Here is a 26,898-nt window from a genome sequence, read left to right as displayed (position 1 = left end):
TGTGTTTAATACCAATTACACCAATATGGGAGTTTTGAGATCTGTCGTATTTGCAAATTATTCCATAACAAATAACAAATATAAATGGGGTTGTGTGGGTGGGTGAACCTTTGAGTTTTAGCAGTATCAGAACATCCCCATCTTCATAGTGCTACTTACTACAGAGCAAAACACACTGAAAGAACATCCTCTCATTCCATGGAGTTGGGAGCTGCTCAGAGTAAGACCACACACAACATTACTTTTAAAGCCACCCTGTGGCATTGACTCTTGTGCATCATGTGTGGTATAAATGTCATTTTTTGTGTCATACTTTCCTCCAGAGCTAATTTTCTTGGAAACCAAGGAAACTTAAGTTTCGGAGCCCTTCACTTACAGAGGCCCCTTTAAAGGCCCTTAAAGAGATTCTAGCAAAGTTTTGATGGTCTTACGGCTTGGTAACATTTGCAAAGGATGTTTTTACTGCGGTTGATTTTAGAGTTACTCTTTTGGCCAACTTTTCCTCTGTCACAATTCTCCTATCAGGTAGCATTGGAGTGCCCTAGGGCAAAATTTTGGATCTGGCTTAAAGGAAGTTGAGATGGAGATACGTTTAGGTTTCATTTGGATTTGGATTTCATTTATACAAATGTGGGTTGTGCATATCTGTGTATGGTTAAGTTATTGCTGGCTGTGCTGGTAGAGGAAGGACATCCAAGAATATTTCTACTTCCTGCTATTCTAAATCACAAGGCCTGAAAACCTTATTATAAATGCATCCACTGGTGCCCAGCACCTGAAGTATGTGGGTGGAGAAAGAGATCCAGAAGCTAGTTTATGGAGCTTTTTTATACTCTAATAAAAAACAAATATTAGTTAAATGTGTTAAAGTAGTGCCTGGATTATTTGTTGTTATCTCTTTAGAGACTATTAGAAAATCATTGTCATGTAAACTGGTCATTAAAGAATCTATAGTCCAAAAATGTATGAACAAAACATCTTAGGATGCATTAATTAGTTAAAACAATATTTTTCCAGATTTTGTGATCTCAAATTTGTCACCCAAATTTGTTGTGATTTCTTATTCTATTCCAATAGTCACTATGTCTCTAATTTAATAGTTACAATTTTGTATTCTTTTTCTTAAAAGAAGTTCCTCCAAATTGAGTAATTTTTAAACCTCTGTTAAAAAAGGGACAGCAGGCCGAAAGTGGAGTCATTTATGCTAAGTCTCATGTCACCAAACTGAGACCTAATACCCAATTTAATTACAATTTTAGCATCTCCCAGGAATGAGATCTTAAATTAGTCAATTTGGAATCACCTGGTTAGCACTAGTGGGGTAATCTGCCTGATAGACCCCTGCTGTCCCCTGAAGGAAGATGACCTTGCCACAACCAATCTGCTTTTTTTTAGTACAACTTCCTTACCCTTTTCCCTTCTTCCTGTAGAAGTGTTTTATTTTATACAACTTCTCAGATCTAGTTGGGATGCTGCCCAATTCACAAATTGTTAAATAAAGCCAATAAGGTCTTTAAAATGTACTCAGATGAATTTTGTTTTTTAACAGATTTGTTGGCAGCAGGGAGATCCAAAGGAAATTTCTGGTGGATTCTGGGATGGGAAACACAGGCACTAGTATCTATGAACCCTTTGAACTCTCGGTCTTTCTCACCATTTCTGAAGGCTGTGGATAAATTCCTCTTGGTTCTGAGCTCTGCTGTCTTTGTATTGAGCTCAGGATCTAATTGGCTTTCTAGTCCACGTCAAAGGGTCAGTTTAGACAGACAGAAGGCTCTAAAAGAATGACAGGCCTTAGCCCTTGGTTTAGTCCATAATTCTCAGTCTAGGACTTAGCAGGTCAGTTTGAGCTGGTAGAAGAAGTTTCTACCTGGAACCTGAGTCATTAGCCCTTGGTTTGTCCACAGTTCCTCATTTGGTTGGAATCCTAGTCCCCAGTTCCCATTTGATGGGGTATGCTGGTTCAGTCCTTTCCCCAGTCCCCCAGTTCTATGTTGGAAATTGCCAGTGGTACCCATGAGGCCTTTTATCGGTCAGTCCGCAGTAACATCTCTTTGGTTACTCCTGGTGTGTTATTGTGCATATGCTTGTTTGTATTGTTTTGTGTAGGTAGAGGCTATTGCTAGTGATAATCTCACAAGCCAAAAGCCATAAAGTTGTTATGCATGAGTCAAGCACTTAAAAATTTCTGTGCAACAAGGTACACTGTAAAACACCACACATACCCCAACCTGGAGTCACATCCCTTTTAGGTATAAATTTGGCTCCCAAAGACCCAAGGTGTAGCTAAAGAAATAAGATCCTTAAGTTCCAAAGAACTGAGTGTGCCACCTTCTAGGACACCTGCTTATTTTATGTCTAAGAACTATGGTCCCAGAAACTGTAGATATCTACAAAAATGGGAAAATCTTACTAAAAACAACCAAGAGTTACAATGGCCATTACAGGGACTATACCAACTAGACAATATTGTTCATTTAAAGTGTACTTGAAAGCAAAGGTTACTAAATCAAACAAACAGAATTGGATACCTATTTTCATTGACATGCAGAAGCCTTCAAAAGGCTGCAAAATTCCAAAGTAGCTTCATGGAAAGATTTGTTGCAAAAGGCTGATGGAAAACTAAAGACATAAGAGATACTCACTCAAAACAGAAGATTATAAGAATGACGTAACTCCTACCACTCCCCTCTATTCTGTATTTGAGCACTCTTTCTAGTAATCCTCTATCTGAATTATCGTTCCACTCTGAAGAGACTACAAGACTGTTAACAAAAGTCCAACAAGGTAGTGGCCCTACAGATGCCCCCATATCTACCTTGGAAGGAGGGCTCCCATATGGACCCTTGCAGGGTTGACAGGACTCTGAGGGATTTTCTGGTAAACTGCTACATTATTCCCCTAAACAGCCGAGAGAAACTAAAATTAAAATTAATTGAAATCTTTACTAAATTCTGATAAATACTAGAGCCTACATATGGGATCCTGGAAAAGTTGGCAGAAGCCAGCAAAGGGTGAGAATTCATACCAGAGTCAGCTCTCCCAAACCTCTGTCTATAATGCCTGGTGGAAGGAGGAAAATAAAAATTCATGCTGTCCCTTTCTCTCCATTGCTTTTAATCTCTTCTCTCCCAGTGACAGCCATTACCTTCTTATTTGTCTTGTTTTGTGTCCTGAGAACTTGGTTTGGTAACTGTCAGATTGAGGACTCCAAAATATAGCCAGTTGTACCCCATTTATGATTAGATATGGCTGGACAGAAATGTGAGTTAAACTCCGTTTGCATCTAGGGTCCTACCAAACTGCTGCCAGCCCTCAGAGAAATTACCTAAGTCTTTCTTTCTCTTGGCTGCTTTGGGAGTGGCTCTGGATCTTGGGAGGTTAATATCTTGTGTACCCTCTTTGGGGATGCCTCTTGCATCCAAGGGGTTATTCAATACTGTCAGGAATATTCACTGTTTGTCCCAGCTGAAAACTGAGAAGATACCTGAAAGGATTTTTTTTCAAAGTTGCTCTGTGGTCAGAAATTGGCCAAATTGGAAGCTGATATTAAGAGCCTGATATAATTTTTAAAATGCTCTTCTGAACTAAATGTACCCACAGGGAACTAAACGTCCTGAAATCTTTGTGAAAGGATTTACCAAAGCATTCCAAAGACAGTTCTAAATCCAGAACATAAGAATCTTTTTGATTTCCATCTTAGTTAAAGATCTCCCTGATATAAAGGGGCAAACTGAGGATAATGTAGTTGGATGAATGGTTTAGCTCCTTGACATGTAGGCTAAAGCCTAGTTGTTTGAGGAATTAAAACCAACTGTCCTTATCTTAGAAAATTTTGGGGGCACCTGGGTGGCTCAGTCGGTTAAGCGTCCAACTCCGATCAGGTCATGATCTCATGGTTCCTGGGTTCAAGCCCTGCATCAGGCTCTGTCTGGAGCTCAGTCTGGAGCCTACTTCAGATCCTGTGTCTCCCTCTCTCTCTGCTCCTCCCATGCTCGAACTCTGTCTGTCTCTCTCTCTCTCTCTCTCTCTCTCTCCCTCTCTCAAAAATAAATAAACATTGGGGGAAAAATTTTTTTAAAAAGAAAAGAAAATTTGGCAAACCCAGAAATAGAGCTCTAGAAACAATTCAAAGTGCACCTATCCTTTTTGCCAGTCCCCAGATTTCCCCCATTCATTTCCAAAGGCTTGTAAATATTGTAAAAATTCTGGCCTTATGAAACAAGTTCTTCTTGGAAGAACTTATATTCTTTCCCTGTGCTTTAAGATGTAAATGTCCTACCTGGTCTCTTCCAGGAACTTATATCTAGGCCATCTCTTTGAAATGCAAACTTCAGGGAAATAATTCTCATCAGAAGGGAAAAAGAGGGTAAGGCTATTTGGAACTTGGATGAATAAAAAAAATCTTGTCTTTTCCACAAATATTAGTAAAAAAAAAAACAAAACAAAACAAAACTGTAGGTATGTGAACAGATGAACATAACTTATTCCATCTGCCAGCAATGTACTTTCAATCCAACTTCATTTATAACTAATGAGTTTTGAGGGCACCTGGCTAGCTCAGTTGATAGAACATGTTACTCTTGATCTCAAGCCACACGTTGGGTCTAGAGCTTACTTTAAAAAATAAAATATATTTTTTAAATAATCGCTGAGTTCTGTATTATTTAGCTATAATTTTGTAACCAAAGCCGTAAGTTCTCTGTCTGTATCTATCTGTACGTTTATGTGTGTGTATACATAAATTGTATTGTAGATGTGTGTATTTTCCTACATCTGGGTGATATTGCCAAAATTAATTTGTAAAACAACTCTATTTAATTGGCTTAAAGAAAATCAAGCACTTACATGAATTAAATATTCCTAAAATTCTCAGAAATTTAATGGGAACTTAACCTAAATGATTTTCAAAATTGCATGATTAAGGATTAATCTTTAATTATAAAAACTAGTTTAAGTTTGTAAGTTTAATTGAAGCAGGCATGTCTTTAGAGTCATTAGCCTTAAATATAATACTTTTATTTTACCTAGGTTTATTAAATGTCAAATAAGTTCATGTTATCTCTTACAAAATTTGTCAGAAAAAAAAAAGCTTAAGATGCTTATTTTGTCTAATGTCTCATTAAGTTTTCTTAAGTAGTTTAGACATAATTGCTAAGAACAACTGAATTAAATAGATGTAAATGGGATAAGAGTTGTTTGGTGAAATGTTCAGCAATGATTATGTTTTATGGTATGTATGTCTAGAAAACAGTTTCCAAACCATTTTGGTTACTTGAAACTTTAAAAGTTTTGCTAAGCTAAGTGATGAGTTAGGTTAAATTCATTGACTATCTAGACCATTTCCAAATACAATAAAATAGTGAAATATTAATTACCAAACATAGTTTACCTACTTTTGGCTTCTTAGTACAAAGGAACTAAAGATTTTTGGGTTTTTTAGTAGACATATCTTGCAACACACTGGAAAATTTACTATGAGGAAGCATGTATTTCTAGACATTATGAAATGTGTTCATATATTTACCCATAAAAAGAATGCTGGCATAACAGATTGTTCTCAATTGTTTACTTCTTGATTTTCACTAGAAATTCAAATTTTAAGGGGTAAAAATGCTACTGTATGTAACTGAAGCTACTAGAAATAATAAGGGAAACAATTTTGTGGAAGAAAGGTAGGATGTGTGTTTTGGCTGAGAAATCATCAGGTATAGATATGTGTTTTTCTTAGGGAGAAAATAGATAAGTGAATTTGTCCTGGTTGTTTCAGAATGGAAAAGAGAGGAAAAGAGAGAGTTGTACCTTGTGTAGTCAGTTGGCTAAAATTGTTTCTTAAAATAAGTGTTTTCTTAAAAGGTTTTTTTTTCTTAAAATAAGCTTTGATATCAATAATGTACATATGCTTGACTAAAATTAAAACTTAATTTCCTATCCTGCTGAAAGGATAAAGTTTTCCTGGCCCATTGGTCTGCTCTTGATAATAAGAGATTGTTGAAAGGTGTTGTTTTTTTGTTTGTTTGTTTGTTTTACTTTTTAAGTAATCTGCCTTGAAAACAAAGATTCTGTGTTTTATCAAAATGGTTTCCTGTGTTGCTTGTTGTCTTTGTCAGGTCATGATTACTTAAGAAAGGAAGTCTTATCTATTAAAAGAACTAAAGTTTTGTTTTGTTTATAACAATTTAACTTGCCGTATCTACCTGCAAAAAATCTTTAATTAGCACTCTGATGAAATGGATAACTAAGTATGTTTCACAGTGACCTATGGTCCTATTTGACCAGTGTTTTTAAATCTTTTGATATTTTTGACAAACTTCCCCAAAATCAAATTCTAAATGAAGATTTTTTTGCATTGGAAGTAACCTTGGGGTTTTGTAGAGTCCCTGGAAAGTTGCAAATGATTTTTTCTCTCTCCTTGTAAAAAGAGAGAAGTTAAACTAATTAGGTTTATATGATTTGTTAAATTACATGGGAAACATTATCAAATGAGAAGTGATGCTAAATCTTTTTAGCTTTATTTTTATGGATGTATGTTATTAATTTAAGTGTTCTGGAAATTATATGATATTCCTAGAAATCTGATACTTGTATAATGTTATCAGTCATAATTCTAGTTCATATCTTAAAATGTATGTCACAGAAATTTCTTTTCTTTAAATTTTTTTAATGTCTATTTATTTTTGAAAGAGAGACAGAGTGCAAGTGGGGGAGGGCCAGCAAGAGGGGAGAAACCTAATCTGAAGCAGGCTCCAGGCTCTGAGCTGTTAGCAGAGAACCCGGTGCGGGGCTCAAAGTCAGGAACCGCAAGATCATGACCTGAGCTGAAGTCAGACACTTAACCAACTGAGACACCCAGGTATCCCAGAAATAACCAAATTTCTTTGCCAATTGCATTATAATGAGCTGTCACCAGGTCTTTAACCATGGCCATTTTAAAGTCTTTTATCATTTACAGTTATTGTTTACTCTGAGGCTTTTGCAATAGTGCTCCATCTTCAAGGAAATTCATAGAAAGGATTTTGACAATTACATGTGTCTAATAACTTTAAGATTATGAGAGTGACTGGGTAAGAATTTGAAGAACTAATGGAAAAACTGGATTCAAGCAGAACAACTATTAACTACACAGGACTGAATGAACATAATTTTTTTATGACTTTTTCTTTGTAACAATGCTGGTTCCTTAATCTTGCTCCCCCACCACCACCCCCCCCACCACCACCCCCTTGCCCCAGATTTAAAGAAACCTTTTCTCTTAAGTGAACTATGACTTCAAGCAATTTGATAAAATACACCTTGGTAAACAAAGACAAGATTACTTTTCCTCCCTACCCAATCCCTCCAGAATTCAGAAACTCTTGAGTATTCTTTTCATGGCAATACAGTTAGTTACTTGCATAAGTTCAATAAGAATCTGTTCTCCTTGTAACAAAACACCATTAGAAACACGTTATATTGCCAAGGCTTTGACTGGAGTGTCATATTTGAAGAGACATGCATAGACTCAGATATGACCAGACAGCTTTAAAGACCTAAAGTTGACTTTATGGAGCCAATAAAGCCCCTTGGAAAAAGTGACCCGGTCTGGTACCTTGCTTACAGGAGTCCCAGCAGCTTTACTAGACGAGTAGGGAAGGTCACTTCCTGGCAGGTCCAGGAACCTCAGGATATTTGGGAGACCTTGAGAAGAGAGAAATTCACCCAGACTGTAGACATTGATAGTAAAATCTGATGGAGAGTCCTTGGTTTGGCTTCTTTGCCTCAAGAGATTTTAAGAGTTTAATCTGAGATCCCTTATGTAAAGTTCCAGCAGAAAAGGCTTAAAAACAGCTTATATGATCAATTGCTATTCTTCTTGCATTTATGTAGATAATCAGGCCAAGTTTACTGCAAACAAATTAGTCTTACTATGGTCATTTTTGTAAAAAATGAGGGTGACTGCAGAGAGAAAAATTATGTTTGCACCTCTGTAGGTATTACATTCTAATCCTGGTAATTGTCTTTAAAGTTTTGTTATATACCTACAAACTGGACGGATGCTGAATTCTTCTGGCTTCCTTAAATATCAAGCTATGACTCTCCAAACTGACTTTTTGAATTTTCTCCCATTTTTCTGAATTGGAATCACTTGAAACAAAGACTGCCCTCAAATCTCCTTGGAAGGGGCTATATTAGGTCTTCCTTACTATCCAGATGGCAGTCAAACTTCAGAGACTTGAACTTTGGGACGACATCTCTGAATTAAAGTGTCCCTTCAGGGGCACCTGGGTGGCGCAGTCAGTTAAGCATCTGACTCTGGCTCAGGTCATGATCTTGAGGTTCATGAGTTTGAGCCCTAAGTCAGGCTCAGTGCTGACAGCTCAGACCCTGGAGCCTGCTTCGGATTCTGTGTCTCCCTCTCTCTCTGCCCCTCCTCCCCCCTCTCTCTCTTGTCTCTCTCTCCCTCTCTCTCTCTCAAAAATAAGTAAACATTTAAAAAAATTAAAATGAAATGAAATAAAAAGTGTCCGTTTAGACTCTAGGAACACCACTTCAGCTGGAGACTTCAAAATAAAAATGACCAGGAAAAGGGGAGCCTGGGTGGCCCAGTCAGTTAAGCGTCCAACTTCAGCTCAGGTCATAATCTCACGGTTCAGGTTCATGAGTTCCAGCCCTGCGTCAGGACTGGGCTGACAGCTCAGAGCCTGGAGCCTGCTTCCAATTCTATGTGTGTCTCTCTCTCCACCCCTCCCCCGCTCATGCTTTGCCTCTCTCTCTCTCAAAAATAAATAAATATTTAAAAAATTAAATTAAAGGGGCGCCTGGGTGACTCAGTAGGTTGAGCGTCTGACTTCATCTGAGGTCATGATCTCACAGTCCGTGAGATCAAGCCCTGCGTCGGGCTCTGTGCTGACAGCTCAGAGCCTGGAGCCTGCTTTGGATTCTGTGTCTCCCTGTCTCCCTCTTGCTCTTCCCCTAACCCACTCATGCTCTGTCTCTCTCTGTCTCAAAAATAAATTAAAAAAAAAAAAAAAGAAAAAACATTAAAAAAAATTAAGTTAAAAAAAAAAAAATGACCAGGAAGAGACGTAGCTGACATCAAGGTAGATTGCTTCCTCACAAAACATGGGATCAAAAGGATCAAGAATGTTCCTTTCCATTCCTCTTTCCCTCTCCGACCGTCCTTTTCCTCATTCTTGCACCATGAAGGTCTTTGTGATTCTTTTGTCTCCTCTGTGTTCTGGTTTTGAAAGGTAATGCCATTGTTCCCATATCTCAGGTCATTGCAAAGGAGGTGGATAATCCAAGCTACAAACGATTATTGGATTTGTCATGATGTTGGTGATCCTGTAGTTCTGCCCATTACAAACTTTTCTCTGATTTCCAATGCCTCAGTTTCTCTGGAACAAACTCAGTCCTCTGTCATGTCAGACTCCCCAACCCTCAGGGTGCCTTTCCCTGTCTCTGATTAACAATCCCAAACCCGGGAGCCTTGCATCCAGGCTCTGTATAAAGAAAGGGGTAACCAGAATAAAATCACCTGTGTAGTCTATAGACCCTTAAATATTACTGGCCTCTATGGCTGTCACTTTTCCAGTCCTGAGCCACAGACTAACCTGGAAATTACCAGAAGGCATCCATGATTCAAAATTAGTTTCCACTGGTAGATCACTGTTCTCTTGGCTGGGAGTAAGTGCAAATGAGGCTATGGTCAAGAACCTCTCCTTAACTCTTGGGGATATTGTAGAATCTGTTGCTAAAGCAATAGCTGTCCCACAAAAATCCTTAGACTCTCTGACCAAGGTTGTTCTTGATAATAGAATAGCCTTTGATTATCTTTCAGCTGAGCCAGGAGGTGTCTGTAGCAAATACCACCTGCTGTGCTCAGATTAACACTTCTGAGGAAGATGAAAAGGCTACATAAGATCACTGAATAAGCCACTTGGCTTAAAAAAGGGACTCCTTCTGGAGTTGCCTGGCTGGCTCAGTTGGTTAAGCGGCTGACTTCAGCTCAGGTCATGATCTCAAGGTTTGTGAGTTTGAGCTTGGAGCCTGCTTTGGATTCTGTCTCCCTCTCATTCTGCCCCTCCCCTGCTCTCTCTCTCTCAAAAATAAACATTTTAAAAAACTAAAAAAAAAAAAAAAAGAAAGAAAGAAAGAAAGAAAGAGACTCCTTGAATGGAATCTTTCTTTAATTTAAGTGATTTTGATTGGTTTGAGTCTTGGGGGACCATGGCTCCAAAGCACACTCCAGATATTGGGAATTATCCTGCTTATAACATTCATAGTAGCTTTGCTGGTGTGCTATATTGTCTCAAAACCTTTAAATGCCTGTTCCCAGCCACTAGCCAACAAGCAAATGATCTCCCTAAGACTTGAACATCAGAAAAGGAACAAAGAGAATTACCAACTTAAAAAATGTGAACCTGAGGTCATGACCAGTGAATACCACAGAGATCCAGCAGAAAGATGTCACAATGTGTAAACACCACACAGAAGATCGGCAAAAGTCTCGAGAACTTCAGAACAGTGGCTAGGAGTGGCACCAATGCCTTAAATTTGGATCACATCTCTCAGGCTGAAAATCTTATCAAAAGGGGGGAATTGTTAAGAAAGAGACAACAGGCCCCAAATGGAGTCACTTATGCTAAGCCCATGTCACCGAGCTGAGACTTAATACCCAACTTAATTGCACTTTCAGCATCTCCCAGGAATGGAATCATAAATCAGTCACCCTGGAATCATTACCACTAGTGAGGTAATCTGTCTGATAGAGCCCTGCTGTCCCCTGAAGGAAGATAACCTAGCCATAACCAATCCACTTAAAAATATATATATATTTATTTTTGAGAGAGACAGAGCATGAGCAAGGAAGGGGCAGAGAAAGAGAGGGAGACACAGAATCCAGAGCAGGCTCCAGACTCCAAGCTGTCAGCACAGAGTCTGACATGGGTCTCAAACTCACAAACCGTGAGACCATGACCTAAGCTGAAGTCAGCCGCTTAACCAACTGAGCCAGCCAGACGCCCCATAATCCACCTTTGACTAGCTTGTGTTCCTGTTCCTCTCCCTTCTGCCTGTAATAGTCTTTCGTTTTGTACAACTCCACAGAGCTTTTACCTGCTGGGTGGAATACTGCCCAATTCATGAATTGGCAGTTACGTGAGGTAGTTAAAATTTACTCAGCTGACTTTTGTTTTTTAATACCTCTCAAAAATGTGGATTTCAACCTAACAGGATTTAAGGTATTTTCCCTGCAGAGTAGTTACAATGGTTTTATTTTTTAAGAAAGAGTGAGGGGAATTAGGGGAGAAGGGGACACTATCTGTGGGAAGTAGCTCATTAGGAGATAGTGAATCAGGATTTGGAGTCAGACAGACCAGCAAACCTGGAGCTAAAACCTTCTGCCATAGCTTATGAGTATGTTCCAACGATCCCACTTCTTTAAACCTCAGTTGTCTCATCCATAAAGTGGGGATAATACCACCAATTTTGTAAAGTTATTATGAAGATTAAATGGCAATGTCTGTAAAGAAACTTGCCAAGTTCCTGACACATGGAAGCCATTTAATAAAAATGTAAAGTTCCTTATTCTTGAAGGCATGATCCAAGATGTATGTCTTTTTTTTTTTTTTTTAAGTTTATTTATTTTTGAGAGAGACAGAGAGAGAGAGAGAGAGCATAAGCAGGGGAGGGGCAGAGACAGGGGGGACAGAGGATCTGAAGAGGCCTCTGTGCTGACAGCAGAGACCACGCCATGGGGCTTGAACCCACGAACTGTGAGATCCCGACCTGAGCTGAAGTTGGCTGTTTAACAGACTGAGCCACCCAAGTGCCCCAAGTTGTATATCTTGAAATAGCCTTACTAATATGCTGCCTTTAGGATGAGCAGGGACAAAATGATTCCAGCTTTTTTTCTTGCTCCCTTCACAGCAAATTATGAGCAGTACAACATACGTGGGAAGTTCATTTCTTTTTCTGTTAAAGCATAGAACTGTCGGATGAGGTGAGAAAATACGTCATCTTCCATTCTGAATAAAAGTCAGCAAATAAAGTGTTGCAGGCAAACTGAGAAGTGGAATAGGGTAGCAAATTTAGGAATGTGCATAAGAAGCTACATTGTAGTTCATAAAAATGGGTTTTACATTTGAGTTAATGGCCTTATTTCAAACATAAAGGTTTTGGTGTTTATCCGTTTACTGGCTCCTGTGTTTCAAAGGCATCTGTACAGTAGATTAGGAAAGTTTAAGAGCAGATAACAGGATTAGAAATACCTCAAAAGTCAAGTCAGCATCCAGGTATCTCCCAGACATGTCTAACACTTCACAAAAGTAATAGATGACCTATGATGATGTGGACAAGAAGGATGGAACCCCTTCAGAAGGGACCATAATAAGCATGAACTTGTCAGCATTAAATGTAGGAAAAGGGAGTGGAAGGTAAAAGAGGCTTGATATTAAGGAAAAGAAAAAAAAAAGCCATGATTAAAATATAACAAAATACCTAAAATTTCTCAGTGTCCCTGTTCATCAATGACAACATAAGTATACTTAGTTATTTATCCTTATACTGGAGGGTGTTTTAAAACCCATAAAACTATGGGTACAAGTAGTTCAGCAGTCAATCAGGCTCAGAAAAGCTGGTCACTGGTGTATAAGCATTTCACCAGAAGTGTTTTCTGGAGGTAGCTGCACTTCCCTTCCTTGATAGAGGAGTACATGCTACCTGAATCTCCAGAGACATTTGATTCTGTCTTCTTTGGCCTTAAATTCCAGAGAAACATGCTCTGAGGAGTATTTTCCACTAACCAAATAAAACAAACAAATTCTAACTATGTACCGGTATCTGGTCTTTGTTCCTTAGGTATCTGAATTGTCCACCTCTCTATTGCTCATTGCACTAGAGTCCTTGACTGGAAGGGGTCTAATAAGTCACCTAATCTTCTCTTTCATGATGGAGAAACCATCACTACAACATCTCCCAAGGAGATACCCTGCCCTCTACAAATGGTAGCCCATTCCTTTCCCTCTCGTTTTTAGAAAATTCATCCTTATGATTGTATCACAACCTTTCCCTGAAATTTTTCCCATTAGTTATGGTTATTTCCTCTGGAATGTCTCAAGTGCACCTCCATTTTTCTCTACAAATTAGCCTTATAGGTCTTGTGAAACACACAAAAATATACAAATACATATAGAAAACAATCATATCTTAAATTTCTTCCTCTCAAAAGCTAACATCAAGGATCCTTTCAAGCACTTCTGTCTCAGGATAGCATTTATTATCCTCCTAATCCCTTCCCCACTGATGTCCAGGAACCCCATCCCATGAACCAATTCCACAAACCTATATTCAGTGCCTTCCATCCAACAGGCACTTTGCTAGTCATCCAGAAAATACTGGGTATCAAACAGTCTTCCTAATACATCCAAAATTGGGGCTCCTGGGTGGCTAAGCTGGTTGAGGAATCGACTGTTTGGCTCAGGTCGTGATCTCACGGTTCATGGGATCGAACCCCACATCAGGCTTTGTGCAGACAGCGTGGAGTCTGCTTGGGATTCTCTCTCTCCCTCTCTCTCTCTCTGCCCCTCCCCTGTGCGCTCTCTCTCTCTCTCTCTCTCTCTCTCTCAAATAATAAATACATTTTAAAAAATACATGCAAAATTACTACTGGGATAAGTACAACAAAGGAGAGTTACACAATGCCTCCAAGGTAGGAAAAATCAGAAAAGCCTTCCCTAAGGGCCTTAAGATTGAATTAAGTTCTGAAGGAAGAGTAGATATTAACTAAGGGAGGATAATGAGGGGACAATTAGAACAAAGACCCTGGCTGGCAAAACAGGAAGAAATAGAAGAGGGGCACTGTAGCTGGGGTGCAGAGAGCAAAAGGAAGCAAGGTATGTGTACAGCAGGAGAGAGGATCAAGGCCAGACCACGCAAGGCCTTCCATGTTGAGCAACTTTGTCTTTATTGTACAAATGAGTAGAAGCCAATGAAAGAACATAAGCATGGGTCTGGGGAGTTTCCTGTCAGGTTTGTGTCTCCTGTAGTGTGAAGAACTGATTGGACGGGCCAGCAGTGGATAGAGGAAGACCAATGAGAAAGCTACTACAGTATTTCAGACAAGAGGTGATGAGGGCCTCTGGGCTAAGGTGCTGAGAGAGAGAAGGTGACAGATTGATTGAAGGAATATTTAGGGATAGAATTGAAAGGATTTGGCAATAAATTAGATATTGACTAAGGGAGCAGAAAATGCCAAAGAGGACTCTTAGGTCTCTGCCTGCATGGGTAGTGATGGTGCCATTCTCTCAGATAGAGAAGACTGGGTTGGGGAAGAGGAAGCACAAGAGCGTGAGTGCTGACTAGGAAGTCATTCATCTTCATGCAAGCCACAGTTATAATTCTCAGGCATCTTACAGGTTATGGAGTGCCACAGACTGGAGGTTTGTGTCCCCTCACCTAACATTCACATGCTGAATCCCTACCCTCCGATGTGGTGATGGTACTCGGAAGGGGCCTTTGGGAGGTGATTAGGTCATGAGGATGGAGCCTTCATGAATGGGATTCCTGCCTTTAAAAGTGAGACTCTGCAGGGGCGCCTGGGTGGCTCAGTCGGTTGAGCGTCTGACTTCGGCTCAGGTCACCATCTCGCGGTTGGTGAGTTCAAGCCCCACGTTGGGCTCTGTGCTGACAGCTCAGAGCCTGGAGCCTGCTTCAGGTTCTTTGTCTCCCTCTCTCTCTGCCCCTCCCCTGCTCATGCTTTCTCTCTCTCTCTCTCTCTCAAAAATAAACATTAAAAAATTAAAAAAAAAAATGAGACCCTGCAGAGTTAGTTCCCTTGTCTCTCTCTGCCATGTACGGATACATCTGAGAAGTCAACAAGCAGTCTGCAACCAGGAAGTGGGGTCTCACCACACATCAAATCCACCAGCCCCTCTATCTTGGAATTTCAGCCTCCAAAACGGTGAGAAAAAAATGTCTGTGTTTTATTAACCACCCAGTCTGATATTTTGTTACAGCAGTCTGAATGGACAAAGACATGGAGAAAACCACTGGAGGCTTTTTTGGGTAAATAAATAGCTCTTTTCTTTTTTCTGTGTAATTTCTCCCTTCAGATAGAGGACACTGTTATTGTTACCATGACAAAACAATTCAGCTTTTTTTTTTTTTAATGTTTATTTATTTATTTTGAGAGAGAGAGAGAAAGAGAGAGAGAGCAAGTGCAGGAGGGGCAGAGATAGACGGAAAGAGAGAATCTCAAGCAGGCTCCACACTGCTGGCACAGAACCCAATGTGGGGCTCGAACCCACAAACCGTGAGGTCATGACCTGAGCTGAAATCAAGGGTTGGATGCTTAACCAATTGAGCCACCCAGGTGCCCCAAAACAGTTCAACTTCAAATGTCATATTTAATAGAAATATTAAGGTTCAGCTTCATATTATTATAGCCATTTAACTGCCAATGTTACCTGTATGTAATCACACAAATTCCTCCACAAAAGTAGAGTGTAATCTCTGCCCTCTATCTTACATTTTACCCAGATAATCTTTTCCTCTTGGTTCTGGAGGATTAAAGCTTTTTTCCTACTCAAGCCCAAGGACAAAGGGCAAATGCATTTAATTTCCCCCCTGAGATGTCATTTGTACTATCAATAGTATTTCATGACTTTTTTAAAGAGGCTTTAAAAAATGGGTGACTTTTTTATACTCTCGAAATATAACCAACTCGTGGCGCCTGGATGGCTCAGTTGGTTAAGTGTCCGACTTCGGCTCAGATCATGATCTCACGTCTCGTGGGTTCGAGCCCCACATCAGGCTCTGGTGCTGACAGTTCAGAGCCTGGAGCCTGCTTCAGATTCTGTCTCTCTCTCTCTCCCTCTCTCCCCCCTTCCCCCACTCACACTCTGTCTCTCTCTCTCTCTCTCAAAAATAAAAAAATAAACATTAAAAATTTTTTAAAAATATAACCAACTCACTTTAAGGAGCTAAAACCTCTTAACATTCTTAAACCAAGCTGTGGTGAAACTTATATCATTTCACCTACGGCCTGCATCAGCCACTCAAAACCCTTATGTGACTTTTCAAATCTTAACATAGATTTTTGAGAGAGTATGAGGGGGGTCCTTAATTTTTATATTGTTATTCAGAGCAGGTATAAGAGCCAAAATGAAGAACAAAGTTTTTAATGTTCAAATTAAATCCAAATATTTATTTAAAAACCCAACTTTGAGGTTAACATTCATTAAGGAACCCAGCAAGAAATAAAAACCCAGTGACCCTGTTTGAACTAGAAACGTTTTCTTAAGCCATTGAAGAGAAACTTTAGAACAACCTCCAAAAACTTTTTTGGTTCTAATCCTTAATTAAAATACAGCTACTGTACATGCCCCCTGGTCCTCAAAGACCACTTTCCTCATTTTAAGCAGATTAATCAGAGCAGATCTTGAGCCAGATATACCCACTGTGACTGCACTGTGTGGTTTTTGCCTCATATTATAAACATTTGAATCAGCTCTTTCTACTCATTGAGACTGGAAGCATAATAGAGGGGCCATGTAGGTCATTTTTACATTTTGATCACTTATAAATATGTTCCACATACTATACGTGAGAAAGGTTGCTAAATAATCAAAGGGATTAAGGAATCCTGTAAAACACGATGACCAAGCAGAGCTCTGTCAGCTCTGCATTCAGTCTCATCCAGGTCAATATCTGATGTCTGTATTTATATGAGGATATCAATAATAGCATGATTATATTTTCAGATAAGAATATAGAAGGATGGTAAAAAAAAATTGGGTGGATTAATTTTGTTGGAAGATGATATTATACTGGTTCAAGGGTCTAATTCCAATAAATACATATGTAATGTCAATATAATATCATATATATATATATATGCACACTGCACACACACACACACACACATTATATATAATATGGTTTTTATACATGTCTCTGGCCCCAAAGACTGATCTCCTTATTTTAAGCAGATTCACTGTTAAATAAGACATGTCAGGTCAGCTCATAGATGATATTTCTTATTTGGAAAGAACTCTTTCCTTTTTTTTTTAAATTTTTTTAACGTTTATTTATTTATTTATTTATTTATTTATTTATTTATTTATTTTTTCAACGTTTATTTATTTTTGGGACAGAGAGAGACAGAGCATGAACGGGGGAGGGGCAGAGAGAGAGGGAGACACAGAATCGGAAACAGGCTCCCGGCTCTGAGCCATCAGCCCAGAGCCCGACGCGGGGCTGGAACTCATGGACCGCGAGATCGTGACCTGGCTGAAGTCGGACGCTTAACCGACTGCGCCACCCAGTCGCCCCACGTTTATTTATTTTTGAGACAGAGAGAGACAGAGCATGAACGGGGGAGGGTCAGAGAGAGAGAGGGAGACACAGAATCTGAAACAGGCTCCAGGTTCTGAGCTGTCAGCACAGAGCCCAACGCGGGGCTTGAACTCACGAACCGCGAGATCATGACCTGAGGTGAAGTTGGACACTTAACCGACTGAGCCACCCAGGCGCCCCTGGAAAGAAATCTTTCTTTTTTTTTTTATTTTTATTTTTATTATTTTTATTTATTTATTTATTTTTTAAATGAATTCCATCTCTTTTTACTTTTTTTTTTTTAACATTTTATTTATTTTTGAGACAGAGAGAGACAGAGCATGAACGGGGGAGGGGCAGAGAGAGAGGGAGACACAGAATCGGAAGCAGGCTCCAGGCTCCGAGCCATCAGCCCAGAGCCCGACGCGGGGCTCAAACCCACGGACCGCAAGATCGTGACCTGAGCTGAAGTCGGCCGTTCAACCGACAAAGCACCATCAGCACAGATCATCACAAAATCTTGGCTATCAACCGTCCTGTATTTTCCGACCCCTCATCTGTGGAACACATGGAAGAAGAAATTCAAGTTGGCAAGGCTGCTGCAGGGCAGTATAAATTGATGGACAAAAGCTCAAACTAGTAGACCCTTCTTTGTCTTAGTCTTTCATCAGGGAGGTTTATTTATTATTGACAAGTTGACCTTCAGGCATTACCTGCCATACGGACTCAGCCTATAGAATCCTTATCTCTTTGCTTGGTAGTCATATTGCCCCTTTTCTACATCTCTGCTAAGACTCACAACACACACTGGAAAGAGCACTGAACTGGGAGACAAACAGGCCAAATTCTAATCCCAGCACTGATTCAAATGAGCTGTGCGACCTTGGGCAAACTTCTTAACCTCTAGTTCCACATTCATAAAATAAATTGCATAGTTTTCCCTAGGTCTCACCAGTCTTTGTTTACTAAAAATAACTCTATTTTCACCATCTCTTGCCTCACCTGCATAATAGCATCCTTAGCCTCTGTATTCCCCAACCTCCACATTTACTCATTCAGTTATATGAATTTATCACCAATTATGTACTTTGTTTATGTTTGGCACTGGGGCTAAGATGGCCAGTGAAAACAATCATGTTTCCTGCACTGGGGTGAAAAAGATTTTTACTTAATGAAGAAAATTCTGACTGCTATAAGGAACTTGTATTGTAGGGTAACAAGAGTGAATGTAGGGGCACAAATTCAAGTGCTATTGCAATGGTCCAAGCTAGAGAAGAGGATGTAGCAGGGTCGATAGGTGAAGATGTAGGATTCAGTAACTATTTTAGAAGTAGAATTGACTAGTCTTATTAACAAGATTGCAAAGGAGGAAGAGGTGAGGGAGAGAAAGGGAGGTACCAAGGTGACTCATATGTTTCTGTTTTGAGCTTTTGTGCTGATTGATGGACCTTGGGAGTGACAGGTTTGAGGACAGAGCTTGTGAGTTCTCTCATTCCGTCTGCAACATCCACATTCATTCAGATGGAGATGTCAAATTGGCAATTGTGTATACAAGACTGAAGTGCACTGGGGATAAATATTTGGGAGTTGTCAGCAAATAGGTGGTGTTTGATGCCATGGGAATGGAGGAGCTCACCAATGGAGAGAGAGTAGACTGTCCCATATAAGCTCACAAACTCTCTTCTCTTACCATTTGGTGCTGGCATCCGTGAATAACATCTCTATCAGTGGTGCTAACCTCTAAGGGCAGCATTCCCTGGGGGTTCATAGGGCCCTCAATCCTCTGTAGGATTCACTGGGCTAAAGCCAAGTCTACAGTCTACCCAGAAGTGAAGCAAATTCTCCCTTCCTCATTCAGTGTCCCACTTGGTCACCTGAATCATGTAGCAGGCTGCTGGGTCTCTAGTACTCAAGAGATCATTGCCTGTAAGCCCTGTTCATTTCTCACAAACTCAGACATCTACATCTGAGCCAGACCTTGGCCGGTCCCATGAAACCAAATACCCTTATGAATGTGCTCAGCCCACCTGCCCAAACTCATCTGAGAGCTGACTTAGGCTCAGACTGTGTCCCTGCAACCACCACCACCACCACCACCACCCCATTTGAAGAATACTGTTCAAAAATGTTTCATTGTCTAATTTTCCCAACCTTCTGCATGCTCATCTAATTAATGACCTTAATCTCCTACTTAGGGACTTGGCTTTGTGAAATGCCAGCTATAATAGAGTTCAGGAATGCAAAGGATGAGATACTTGTTCTCAGTTTGGTAAATAACCTGCCCACCCACTGATTGGTCCAGCACCGTAGGAATAATAACAAAAACTACCAAACAAATGAACCCTTAGGTCAAACCTTCATGTTTGTATGACACCGAATGCAAAGTCCTGAGGAGAAGCTTTAAACAAGAAAGCATCTGTGGACAAGTCAAGTGTAACAGTGACCATGACTGGGATCTATGGGGACCCTCCAGGCCCCATCAAGACATGGGTAGAGGCAAGAAAGGAGGTGTGCTCCACAGGCAACTGCCTGTGTCGTGAGTCACCCCTACACCAGCCTGTGTCAGGCTCCAAGGTAGGTCTGAGAGAACAAAGAACAGGAAATCGCCCAGTGTCATATGTGTATGGGTGATGTATATACACATGTAAGCAATGGCTTACTACATACAACATAGTAAGGGACCTTATTAGACACAGACAGAATATCTTAGAAAAGGATGGGCTGTGCTTCCCTCTTCTCAGCAGAGTTGGAGAAAGGTTTTTTACGGAGCCATTTAACCTGAGTCTTGAAGGGTGTATAGGTGATCTCTAGGTGGGCAAGTTGTAAGTTAAGGACAGAATTCTAGGTTACAGAGAGGAGTGTATTGGAAGGCACAGAAGTGGAGAAACAGATGGTGCGCCTGAGACAGTATTCTCCCACGTGTGTGAACACAACATGGATGGGACCCAATGGTGCTAGATGGCATAAGAGAAGATTTTAGGTAGCCTGCAGACACTACATTAAATGTAGGTTTCAGGCTCAGAGGTTTCAAAGGTGACAGTATCTGGCTAGAACTTAACATTATTCTATTTTTATTCTATTTATTTTTCTCATACGTATATGGTAAATGGCAGTGGTTTTCCACTTACGGTAGTTATATGAAATTTTCTTTCTAAACAAACAAGTTAAAAAGTAAGTAATTTGCTTGGCAACCGTGGTGCTGTGTGGTTCGAGATTCTGCCTGGGACAGGTGTCATGGCCCGTGCTTGCTCATCCCTGGCACAGCCACTGCACACATCCACTGGTTCACTAACAAGGGCCAGGAAAAAAGGGTTGCCTGTTATTCACATGAGTGGAGTTTGATGGAAAGAGATAGGTGCGTCTCTGGAGTTATGTGTTACTATGTGTCAAAGTGTTTGGAGAATATCGACTAAGGAAGCCTTTTCCTGATGGATGAAAAATAACTTGGTTGTGCTCACCTACCCGTTCTAGAAGGTTCTGCAGTATATTAATGTAGTGCATAATAAAAACAACAAAAAAGTTAAAAAAAAAAAAAGTAAGTGATTTAAATACAAATTTAGAAAAATATTAAGAAGTTAATCACACCAGGGGCTCCTGGGTGGCTCAGTCAGTTAAACATCCAACTTTGGCTCAGGTCATGAACTCACAGTTGGTGGGTTCGAGCCCTATGTCAGGCTCTATGCTGACAGCTCAAAGCCTGGAGCCTGCTTCAGATTCTGTGGCTCCCTCTCTCTCTCTCTGCCCCTCCCCTGGTCATGCTCTGTCTCTCTGTCTCAAAAACAAATAAACATTAAAAAAAAAATTTTTTAAAAAGAAATTAATCACACCAAACTTAGGGTAAGAATTATGACATGAACATCTGAAGCGTTAGAAATAGTCTCTAGGAGAAAGGTTAGCAGTTTGCTATGTTGCTATCACTGTGTTGGTATAGATCATTTGGAGATCAAGCATGGTAATATGGGTCATTTTTTTTTTTCTTTTTTAAGTAAATTCTACTACCAACGTAGGGTTGGAACTCATGACCTCCAGGTGAAGAGTTGCATACTCTACCGACTGAGCCAGCCAGCCGCCCCCAAATGGGTCAAGTTTAAAGCTAGGCAAACAGGAATTCCAATCTCCCTTCAATACTTTTTGGCTGGGTGGCCTTGGACAAGGATTCAGGTCTTTGTCTCTCTTCCCTCACCTTTATAATGAGAGTCTGTATTACAGGACTGTAAGCATTAGAGAGACAACAAATATGAGGTCCTAAAATTGTAGACTTTATTAATCTTCTTTATAACTTTCCAACAAGCTTTTCAAGGTTAGCCATCATTGACTCTGACCTAATTTCTCTAATTCTGTGAGACTGTCTGTCTGCAGAGCTATTAATTGGTTTCAGAAAAGAAATGAATGTATTATTTGTTTTTATTTCTCCATCAATTTGTATAGAAAGTTAAAAACTCAGCACAATGTTCCCAGTCGTTCCCAGGTCATCCCCAATGGTTGTCAGCTGGTGAGAGGACCACCCACCCAGTGCAAGTCCAAGAATCCACGATACATTCTCATGTTCTTTGGAATGCATTTTGTAGCAATTCTTAAGCAAACAAAACAATAAACTGCACAATCATTATAGACACATCTCTGAAAACTTATAGCACTGAGAAAAGGGGGAAAAATCACTTAATCCACATTCCGCAGTTCCAACCCTACCCTTTCAGCCACTCCCCGCTCCCCACTGTAAAGAGGCCTGAGGAGGCCTGCCTTAGTGAGTGTGGCAGACAACATCTCAGAGCACCACCACCGGGGTCTCTGGCTTTCCTCTTCAAAAGCAAGCAAGTGCTGAGACTGGAAAGAGATTCTTTCGTAATCAGGAGACCTTGCCTGAGTAGGAGATAAATTGGAACAGCCCAGCCTCCTTCTTCGGCACAATCTGAAGTTTCAGCTCTTGTAAAATCATCAAAGCACAGCACAAAAGCAGTTTCCTCTGGAACAGTAGTAATGATTTTCATCTTCCAAATTAAGCATGGACTTTTTGGGAAACCTATCATTAGAGGATTTTCTGTCTGCTGACCTTTGCTTTCACTTCCTGGAAGTATTTCATGAAGTAGGTCACCTCATTCAGATACAGAACACCACGGTTATCTCCCATATAGTTTGCAATATGAGTTACAAGCATGATGTGCAAGCAGTTTATGATTCTTTGGGTCTTCTATGTGGCTATACATTTGTCCTTCACCATGGTCATATTTTTTTCTAAATGAGCCACTAGATTTCAATAGATCAGATACAGCTATTTCTTCTTACAGTTTGGTACAAGTCAGAAACGCAGTTTCTAGAAATGCCTTTTCATAGATGATTGTAAGGGATAGAATGAAACAAATCTCAACATAACAGAATGAATGCATGATGTTAAACAAGAAGTGATCCAACATTTTAACCAATTTGTTAATGTTTATACTCCCACATGCTAGAGTCTACTACTAAAAACCCTAACTTTTGATTGGCTAAAAAGACTGAAAACTGCAGTGCTGTATACCCTTGCCCTCCACGGAAAAAAACTGTCCAGTTACTTCTGAATGATTGTCATCGCTCATTAGTGATCTATTTGAAGCTATTATATTTACAGTGCACACAATGTTTTTTGTTTTGCAAATCCTGGTGATACTAACATAGCCATAAATACATGGCCCTACAGACGAGAAGACAAGTGTATTTCTAGGGCCTAATCCTTTTATTTGTCAAGATATGGATAGTTTAAAATTTATATTTGAGGGCCTGGAAAATTATCAAGGAGACTACAGTTTAACTCTGACTGGGTAGTTTGGTCTAGCTATTCAGAAGAAGGAGAAGCACATGGTTTTATTACAGAGCTTGAGCTTAATGTCAGGATCCAAATGTTCCAAGTTCAAATAAATCTTCACAAGCCTGCTTGCTTCTCGGATTGCTAAATCCGAATAGCCGCAAGCAGGAGCCTATAAACATGTAAACTAGCAGAAACAAAATCACGAAGGCACATAGTAAAAGCAACACCCAAAAGCAAACATCCGTTAACCTTAAAGATAATATAAACAAGATGATACCTGTTCTTCAGCTTTTTGGTTTCTCAGCATCGATAAATATTTCCTAATTGCATGGAGAGGATATTTTTTGAAGTAAGAGAATCTAGACTGAGGCAACAGATTATCCATGGTGAGGAAAGTAAGAAGGTTCTCGTCTGCCCCACCCTGTCAGCAACCATATGAAGTCTAGAAGCTTCACAATTCCTCAGATGCCTAAAGATTTGCTTGTAGCTCAGTCACTTTCCTGCAAACAAAGCAAATGTTCTTCTCCTTGCTGCTTCCTCTTTCGGGTGGGTTCCTGGTGAAACCAGACAGCCAAGTCTGAGTACCGACCATCTAAAAGCGTCCAGAAATACAATGCCCAAAGGGCAGCAGGAGCCAGGAGGAATGTAGGGGCTGGTCCACAGAATGCAAATTGCTTAGTGGTAGTGATGCGATCGCCCTATTTCTAGCAACAGCGTTCTGTTGCAAGCTATGTTAATATTAGCTAGCTGGTGACTTTCCACACCCACAGACTCTCGTGAGGCTTAATCTTAATTCTTCTGACAGCTTTTCTGGCTCTTAAAGAGGACATGACATGTGGTTTTTTCTGTTTCCTTCTAGATTTTTTATCAGCACGAGCACACATAGGGACATCCCTTGGCTGCGTCTCAGCTCAAAAGTGTTGATTCATTCAGTCTCAAGAAGCTTTGTTTTAGGGGACTTCTAAAAAAAATTAACAATTTACTTCACTCTTCACTGTTATCGAGGAGTTCAGTGGCAGCACTTAAAAGGTTTGGTTTACGCTGTCATGCATTATGCAACACGCCCGGTAACCAGATACTTTTACATTAATTGAACAATAGCTGGGAACAGATTCTGTTCTGAGTTAAAAGGCTTGTCTCCTTGAATCCTTATCTCAAATCCACAGGCCAAATCCAGGAACATTAAATTTCCCCAGGCTTTATTCCGAATGTAAGGGAGAAAAAATGTTATACATTTACTTTCTAAGTATTTTAAAAAAGGATTCATGCTTTAAAAAGAGAACAAGGTAAGAGGACTGTGGTCTTAGAGGACATGAAATCATGAAATTTGAAACTTCAATATTTTCTTAATAGTCTATAGAAGCCACGGGGTTTCTGAACAAAGTTTCCAAGTAGGCCTTACTGTTTTATTATCCTTGTTAACACTGTAGTAGCTGGTTCATCGGGTGGAAACATTTGGCCACTTGGGTGAGGGGCTGTCGTGTAGAGTCTAGGCCAGACATCAACCCAAAATCATAAGGCCTCGAGATTTGCTTTCAAGTGGAAAGAGAAAGAACTTGTCTCTTCCCCTTCAGAGACTGCACTGTTGGGGAGGAAGGGTAAGCAGACCTGGGGACCCACTTTGCCTCCCTAGCTGTCCCCCGGGACATCCGCCCTGACACTCCTGGCTGGGCCACTTGCCTTCAGGGAACACACTTGATGGGCCTAATGTGGGTCTTGCTGCCGCAGCCCAGACCATCTGTCAAGCTGGCCTTGGGCCCACTCACAAGGTGATCTTCCAGTCTCACCAGGGCCAGGCTGGCAATTCCAAGAAGTCGTTTATATAATGCTACTGGGGCTGGCTCCCAGGAGGAGGAGGCCCTGCCCTCCTGTCCACTCTTTAGGTACACACTGGCTGGTTCTCGAGTCTCCTCTGTATGCTGGAGACAGCCAGCGGACTCTAATGAGGGTCAGAGCCAAGCCCTGTGCTGTGAACCACCGGAATGCTAAGGGCAGTGTTGTGTACTCCCAGGCAGCTCACAGCCCAGAAAAACAAGAAGCGTGGAAATCTAGACACCCTGGCCCTGGAAAGAGGGGAGGCCCCTGGAGGCTTTGGGAGGAGGAAAGGTGTCATTTATACACACCCTCGAGGAACCCACAAGCTGCCCTCTTCCCTTCCTTTTTTAAAATATCTAAACCTTCAGAGATGCCTCTTCTTATGGAAAGAAGCTGGCAGTCTGCCAAACACCCACAGCACGGCTGTGATCAAAGCCTTTTCCCAAAGGATGAACACAAAGCAGACTTCATTTCAAATGGTTGTTTCATGCTCACCTTCTCCTGGTTTGAGGAGGTCAATGAAAAGAGATGGGGAAGGGCTGGGTCTGGGGAGAGAAAAGAAAACCCAGACAGAAAATTGTCCTGGCTAGATTTAGCATAAAAAGAGAAGCCGGTGGAACAAACACCACTAAAATCCCCTTAGGCGTTTAGTCGACAACAAAAAGCAAATCGTATCTAACATTTATTGGGCCTTTCAGCCAGACACTGTGCTAAATTCTTTACGTGCATTATCTCACGTAACCCTACAGCACCCTATGGGGAAACTGAGGCTCAGAGAGGGTAAACAATTTGCCAAGGTCACACAGAGACAAAGCAGGGGAGAAGGGACTCCAACCAGGTAGGCTGACACACCAGAATCCCCAGAGGTTCCGTTCCCAGTCAGTACACTGCACAGTCTCTTAGCCCACATCCCGAAATGGATTCCTAAGAACCTCTTTACAGATGAATCTAACAAAGGAAAGGCATGGGGTTGCCTTGTTAAAGAGAAAGACAAGCTTAGACTGTTAGGAATTTGCAGACTAAGATTATTAGATTAGAGATCAGGTGCATTTTCGTGCAAAATCATATAACTTCCTATCCTGGATTCTGCATAAATAAGGCTAATACTCATTATTTATCACATAAAAGTTCCTTTCTGAAATGATTCTGGTGATCTTGAAAAGAAGTTGTACTATAGATTCAGATTTTCTGCTTCACAAACTTTGAAAACTACCATATTCTCAGTTTCTGTTTGAAATAGATTGCAATGGTTAATTCCACTCCATATTTATTACAAACATAATGGGGAAGAGTCACGGTCCCATTGGATGGTTTGATTGCCACTGTGACTCAGTTGCCTCGGTAAATGGCAACGGACCAGAGATTGGGTGGCTACAGTACATACCTGCAAAGACCGAAATAGCCCAGTGGAGCCACCCAGTGGTAAGGGGTTTATTCCACCGCCCTGCAAAATAGCACAATAAGGAGTGGGGTGATTACCTGTTATTTGAACAATTCATTCCCACCCCTTGTCCTAGCACAATAACCAACAGGGGCGCCTGGGTGGCTCAGTCGGTTGAGCGTCCAACTTCAGATCAGGTCATGATCTCACAGTTCATAGGTTGGAGCCCTGAGTCGGGCTCTGTGCTGACAGCTCAGGGCTTGGAGCCTGCTTGGGTTTGTGTGTCTCCCTCTCTCCGCCCCTCCCCTGCTCACGCTCTGTCTCTCTCAAAATTAAATAAACATTAAAAAAAAAAAAAGAACAGTAACCAACACAAAGCACAAACCCAGGAAAGCACTAGAACCAGGCCTCAATCCACTGTGAAAGTGATGCGTCTTTGAAGTGGTGGGGGTCTGGAGCTGACGGCCAAGAAAGAATTCTTGAGACATCCTTGGCGCAAAAAAGGTGATTTTATTCAAGCACAGGGGCAGGACCCGAGGGCAGAAAGAGCTGCACTGGGGTTGTGCAGAGTGACTGGCTATGTACTACGGAGCTGGGGGAAGTA

At 40.7% G+C, this 26,898-nt stretch overlaps 2 protein-coding genes and 1 pseudogene across 6 annotated transcripts in view; 2 read left to right on the top strand and 1 right to left on the bottom strand.

Annotated features, from left to right (window-relative positions):
- ATP2C1 (ATPase secretory pathway Ca2+ transporting 1) overlaps nt 1-23,806 on the bottom strand; it is a 174,690-nt gene extending 150,884 nt beyond the window's left edge. For 2 of the 4 annotated variants that reach the window (XM_025913230.2, XM_086674279.1), the window contains exon 1: nt 23,376-23,806. In XM_025913230.2, coding sequence (XP_025769015.2) covers nt 23,376-23,483 — 108 coding nt within the window. In that variant the 5' untranslated portion in view covers nt 23,484-23,806. The remainder of the gene's footprint in view (nt 1-23,375) is intronic. The other 2 variants (XM_086674278.1, XM_086674277.1) reach the window with 2 other exon arrangements.
- PIK3R4 (phosphoinositide-3-kinase regulatory subunit 4) overlaps nt 1-26,898 on the top strand; it is a 203,541-nt gene that overhangs the window by 11,572 nt on the left and 165,071 nt on the right. The gene's annotated exons all lie outside the window — the stretch shown is intronic.
- Nucleotides 19,762-22,522, top strand: LOC112849384 (NADH dehydrogenase [ubiquinone] 1 alpha subcomplex subunit 1 pseudogene; annotated as a pseudogene).

This window comes from Puma concolor, chromosome C2 (assembly GCF_028749965.1).
Source record: "Puma concolor isolate L17-30 chromosome C2, mPumCon1.1.hap2, whole genome shotgun sequence".
Classification (NCBI taxonomy): domain Eukaryota; kingdom Metazoa; phylum Chordata; class Mammalia; order Carnivora; family Felidae; genus Puma; species Puma concolor.
The sequence above is the reverse complement of the archived record's forward strand: the minus strand, read 5'-3'. Positions and strand labels throughout refer to the sequence as shown.